Genomic DNA, 6,161 nt, shown 5'->3' on the forward strand with positions numbered 1-6,161 from the left:
AAACCCGTATTCAACCCTGTCTCTCTCCTCTACCTTCCCCAAATCTCTGTCAACGCGAGAGCGGTACGTCGACGAGAGCGTGGCGATCCACCTGGAACGAGAGCACGAGCGCGAGAGAACGACGGAGAGGATTTGAAAAGGACTGATTCGCTCCCAGGACACAGCGTGGAAGAGACGAGAAAGGAGGTTTGGCAGCGAGAGAATCGGCTCTAGACTAGGGGAGTCGCTCGACCATGAAACGCCAAACTAAACGGCGCTTCGAGGCCCAAATATGAGACCCGACTCCCCTCGACGCTGCCACACCGTGCCATCGCACACGGTGCACCGTGTTCCGGACGAGGACGAACACGAACACGAATAGAACACGTACAGGCGCACACAGGCACGCGGGCGTAGACGCACACACGAGCGACGAGGAAACGCGTGTATTTATCCCGGTGTACGCGAGGAAAGCGCAAAAAGGGCATAATGGACCCCGTAGCCAGATAGGTGTATATAATGAGGTTAGCAGAGGGGTGGAGTAAGGGAGACTAGGCGAGCGGGGTGGTTGCGTCGCGTCGAGAGAGCGAGAGAGAGGGGCAGAGGCGGGGAGAGGTGGAAGGGGATCGTTCCCCCTGATCCAGGACGCATCTGCCCCATTATGCTGCCCCGGGGCACTCCCGAGACCATTAATCCTCGCTAAACGACAGCCATTTTGTACCTAAACTGGATTGCCGACTCACTAACTGGTTTTGAGGACGCTTAATAGACTACTCGGCGCTCCTATTATGGCGATCGCGCATCCGCGCTATATTTCGGTGTCGTTTATTCCCCGCTAATGTGCAAACGGCTTTGGGAATGTCCCGAGACGAGCAGCTAACTCCTCCTTCGCGGCAGGCAAAGGGGGGAGGAAGGAAAACGCCGAGGGATGTTCGTTCTGCTCGTTTTCGATAGGACAGGGCGCCCGGCTCGATCCCGCGGGGTCGTCGATTCAACGCCGAGCCAACGCGATAACCACGATGGCCACGATAACGTCGGTAATTGGAAAACGAGCGATCGATTTTCGGCACGATCGCGCGAAATTTTTATTCCCCGCGCCCCCGGGGACCAACGCTCGTTCGACAAAGTTCGTGGCCGCGCTAAACTTCGACGGGTCTAATTCGCGGGAGGAAATCGATAGAGGCGTAAAAAGGTAAAGCCGGTCGGTGAACCGCCGCGAAGAGTCAGTTAGCCTAAAGATCCTCGGTGCTCGACTGCCGACCACCGTAGGACAACCCCACGGGCTTCCTGTCGCGCAGTTGTAACGAGATTTCGGGTAATCGGCTTGACTCTGTGACGGGAAAATTCTGCTCCTCTTCCTTCCACCCCGAGGACCTCCCACGGGACGCTGCGGCTTTTCGCTGTCACTCCAGACTATCAACCTGCCGATCGGATTAGTTTAATCCTAAAATATTGCTCGCCCGGTATATAACAACATCGCGAAGACTCCGCAAAAGCCTAGCCAACCGCGTCCCCGGGTTTCGTCGGCCCGATGCTCCTTTGACGAGGACCCGCCGGTTACGGGGTGCAATTAAGTTCGTATTCCGTAGCGTCATTAGGCCGGTCTTTGATGTAAGCTCTCCGCTACGGATTTTCGGTGCTCCGATAACGAAGTAACCCAAGTCGCTTTTTGCCGCGACGCCGATACCTATATACCGATATCAAAAGCTTCGATCCGAGGGGAATAAAAAGTACGGCTAACCCAAAGGGCCTTATCGCCTATCCTCCCAGCCGCGTTTAACGGTACCCTCGTGATCCGCGGCTATACTCGGTCCGTCATTTCCTGTCTCCGCCGGTCAGCCGGTTTGAAATCCACAACAAGTACGTCAAAAACGTGCCAATCAAACTTGCAATTTCCATCAATCACCCACCCGTTCGATACCACGCCATCCTATCGCAGCCGAGAACAACGGCCCACCCCTTTTTCTCCTACGTCATCGTAGGTGTCCGATCCGAGCCGGGGGTGGCGGGGGAAAAATTCGCGGGATCGAGAAAAAAGATGGAGGGAAAAGATCACAACGGCGCTCGCTGCAAACGGGCCGACCAAGGCATCTCTGGATGACGACGACGCTGTCGTTATCTCGTCGAACGGTCGCGTAGACGAGCAGGCGAGGAGGAACGGGTGAAACGCGCGCGCGCGCGTATGTGTGTGCATGCACGCTCACGCACGGCCTCCGCCAACACGAACGCACCGGGGATTGCCAATCAATTCGCGCATCGCGCCCGGGAATTAGACAATTAGGAGTCGTCACGTTCCCCGAGCAGTCGCCTCATCATCCCGGACCCCGCGTCGTTCCGCTTCAGCCCCTTCGAGCCGACCTTCCCCCACGCGGCGCGCGCTTTCATCCCCACGCGTGCGACGCGCGCGAAGCGCCACCGTTGTTCCCGATCCAGGCAACGCCATCTGGCAGACGATGGAAACGCGAGAGGCCAACTCGATTTCCCCGTTGTCGAAGCGGGAGAAGAACCCGAAGCGGACGTTGCAAGCGTGTTCGATTGGCGGAGTGGCGCGCTAGAAACACGCCCACCGAGCCGGGGTCCGGGTTAGGGACGTGGTGTGACTGGAGTGGTTCGCATTGGCCGAGGATACGACACGGTACCGGTTCCACGGGTTTCGCGGGGGCGGCGCGCCACGGCGGCAAGCACCGCGACGCCGGCCGCCAGCGAGAAGAGAGAGAACGCCTCGGCAGGCCGCAGCCGCAGCCGAGCTGGTAATCAGTGTCGTTTCCGCGCCAGCACTGGCCACCACGCGGCAGATTACGCAGATTACGCTCTGCACGCACACACGCACGCACACACGCACGCACACGTACACCAACACCACCCGCGCGTAGCCGACCGTTGTGACAGGGGATTGTGTGACAGTGCGACGGGGACGATACGCGGCTCGTAGCCGAGGCTGCGAGCGTAGGTGATCGGGGAACCCATCGAACCCGGGTGGTTGCACGCGTTCGTCGCTTCGATACTTTGGACAGGGAGCACGAGATTGTCAGTGATAGGAGGAGCAGGAAGAAGCATGAGGTCGAGAGGTGCTTCGATCCACGGTCACTCCGGCTGAGAGTCGTTTCGGACGCGGAGCAACTCGGTGGTTGGCGATCGTAGAGAGGCAAACGGAGGTTTGCGAGGAGGAGAAAAGGGGCCGAAGAAGGAAGGATAAAATGTCGAGTGCTTGAACGATCGAGTGGACAGAGGAGGAACCGTGTAGTCGTGTCGTTGGTCTCGTAAAGGGAGACTGCGTTGCGACTTTAATGGAGGGATCCGCTCGTGCCGGCTCGGTCGGTCCACCACGGCGATGCGGCGGATTCCGAGAATAACGGGCTTTCGAGTAGTGGTTCGGAATGCCAATCCCTAAAGGTTGCCGATGATACCGTCGAACGACTGATTACCGGTCGATAGAGGCCGATCGAGGCGCAACGACTCTAGCTATGACGAGCGAGTTATCCGTTGGCTGTCACGCTGACGTTTAGCGGGATTCGGTAAGGTGCGCGGCCGAGAGAAGTAGAGGAGGATGAGCACGACGTCGTAGGTCGCATCGACTCGTGCGGGCGAACGAACGGTTAACCACCACCGGGGATAGAGTGGACGCGAGAGTAGAAACGGACAGACAAATGTCTGCTCGTTAGCGGATAGTGACGTGGACACAGCCGAGTGAAAATTACGATGCGAGTTAAGTGGTGACCGATGGTGAGGTCTTGCAGAGACATTTAGGGGCCGCGAGACGTCTGGCCAAACTCGAGCCCGGGACCGGACAATCGCCATAGGCGTTTGGAAAATTTATAGCCCGCCAGTTCCGAGAGGATCCCGCGAGAGTAGCGCTGTAAACCTCTCGTCGAACCTGTTCCACGATCCTGGTCCGCTGGCGAAACGGAAGGAGAGAAAAAAGTGGATCGGCATGAGTAGCAGCGAGGGCGTGGTGACGGGTCAGGGAACCGGAAACGATCGCCTCTGCGAGGACGTCGATATGGCAACTTCGACGTCCGCGTCGTCGAACCTGAAGCCGCGAAGCGGCAAGATCAGCTTCAGCGTGGACTCCCTGCTGAGCGACATGAAGAAGACCGCGGTGACCGGCGGCGCGTTCGCTAGACGAGAGAACGACGACCGAACGGAGACGGAGAAGAACCTGGACATGGAGGCGAGGTACCGCGAGCTACTGTTGGAACAACAGAGACTTCAGAGCAGAGAGCTGCTGGCCAGGTTGAGTCCGCACGGGCTGACGTTCGCGAGTCATCACCATCATCATCACCCGTCGAGCAGACTGGATCAGGATCATCCGTCGGCTGGCCGGCAGGAGATCCTCACGGTGAAGGACTTCTCGAGAACAGGCAGTCACGACAAGTCCTCCTCGCCGATTAGAATAGACCAGGAGGTTCAGAGGGATCGAGACGATCGACGATTGTCCTCCAGCTCGCCGGCCAGCAGGATCACCGAGTCTATGATCCAGCGGGACCGCGGAGGCCAGGAGGAGGACGAGAGGATCGACAGGATCGCCGACCCGCGATCCGTGTCGCCGGTCAGTAGGCGAGAGATCATGGACGATAGAAGCGACAGCGAGGCGAATCGTTCGCTGGAAGGCGACAGGACCGATCATCTGGATCTAGAGGATCAAGAGATCAGAAGCGTGGGTCAGTCGGAGGATTTAAACGTGATGGACTCGGACTGCGAGCTGGAGAGGGAGCTTGACAGCAATCAGGAGAAGGAAGAGAAGTCCAGTCCGGTAGTGCCTCAACCGATTCATCCGGGAGTTCAGAGGCCGTCTCAGGGACCGCCTTACCTCACCGGTGCACCCGGTGCTCCCGGTTGGAATCCTGCGGGATTTCCGCATTCTCTCGCGGGCTTCGCGTGGCTACCCCCACCCCCGCACCCGCACAATCCTCACGGACATCTTTACACGCCTCACGGAGGACCAACTAGTCCGAATGGTAAGTGCTCCTTTGCTCTCTCTCTCAATCTGTCTATCTGCCCGTCCATCCGTCTACCTATCCGTCCACTTCGCGAAAGAGAATCGCGCGACGTAACCCTAAAAGCTGTCAAAGGTTCCATCGAGTGCTACAGACGCGAATAGCCACGGAGGCGCGTGATTTAAAAGGCGATCGGGTCCGGCGAAGAGACGGAAGTGGTGTGGCTTATTATAAAATAAACGATGGAAACCCTGTCGTGCGTGCCATATCTCGCGCTCCAGCCGGTCGTAATTGCGCGCGCAATTTTACAGCCGAATTGATCCCCGCGTACAGATTATTCGCAATAAAAGAGTCCCTTAAGAGCGCGTTTAATCGCCGGTTGTAAAAACCGAGACGCGTATAATCCGCCTTGGTATCGCGTTATCGAAACTCGGCTGGGGCGCGTGTGTCGTTCCAGACTCTAACTTCGGTCAATCTTCGTCCGTCGAGGTCCGTCGCGTGGCATCGAGGTCCCAAACGGACCTTTCGAAACGTCGAAACGGCGAGGACAGCGATTCGCGCGGCGGCGTGGAAAAAGGCGAGAAGGAGGCGAGAAAGGGGCGAGAAAAAGGCGAGAAAAAGGCGAGAAAAGGCGAGAAAAGGCGAGAAAATGGGAAACCGGTCGGCGTGAAACCGGTGGAAATTCAGCCGGAGCGTAGAAAGGAGCATCGATTGGCGACTGGCGCGCGCGCAACCCATTATTCTCCGGCATCAAAGCCACATCGCTCGGTTCGCCGGTGGAATATTAGCCGAGGGCCGGGTACACGCTACTTATCAAGCCGATTTACGGGTCGGCGTAACTAACTTGCCTCCGTAAATCGTTATTCTCGTTTCTTTTTCGCCTATCGGCGCGGATTTCCAGCCGGCGGCCAGCTTACAATGTTGATGATTAGGAAGGAGCGCGCCGGCTGCCGGTGGCGCAGGCCACGACACTCGTAGCACGCAGCCCCATAACGCTCGATATTAGTGTCGCCGGTCACGCGAGAAGCCGGTTATTATCGGAATTACGTGCTAAAGCGTTCGCCACTGGCCCGCTTCTCTCTGCGGCTACGTAATCCAACTCTGGAACTCGGAAGTTGTTAGGCCGGGAAAGCCTTTCCACCTTGAGAAGAGACGGCGGCGTTTCCACGCTACAGGTTTTTCCTTTTAAACCAACCTGCCTGGAAACGGGTTCGCGATGCGGTCGGAATTTACGATTTTCAGCAG

The 6,161-nt window shown here is 57.8% G+C and overlaps 1 protein-coding gene across 1 annotated transcript in view; it reads left to right on the forward strand.

Annotated features, from left to right (window-relative positions):
* Positions 1-2,624: 2,624 nt before the first annotated feature.
* Msx (homeobox protein Msx) overlaps positions 2,625-6,161 on the forward strand; it is a 20,258-nt gene continuing 16,721 nt past the window's right edge. Inside the window, exon 1 of the mRNA XM_017903786.1 lies at positions 2,625-4,937. Within this exon, the coding sequence (XP_017759275.1) occupies positions 3,911-4,937 (1,027 nt within the window). The 5' untranslated portion in view covers positions 2,625-3,910. The remainder of the gene's footprint in view (positions 4,938-6,161) is intronic.

The sequence above is a fragment of the Eufriesea mexicana genome, unplaced genomic scaffold (assembly GCF_001483705.2).
Source record: "Eufriesea mexicana isolate 0111107269 unplaced genomic scaffold, ASM148370v2 scaffold4744748127, whole genome shotgun sequence".
Taxonomy (NCBI): Eukaryota; Metazoa; Arthropoda; class Insecta; order Hymenoptera; family Apidae; genus Eufriesea; species Eufriesea mexicana.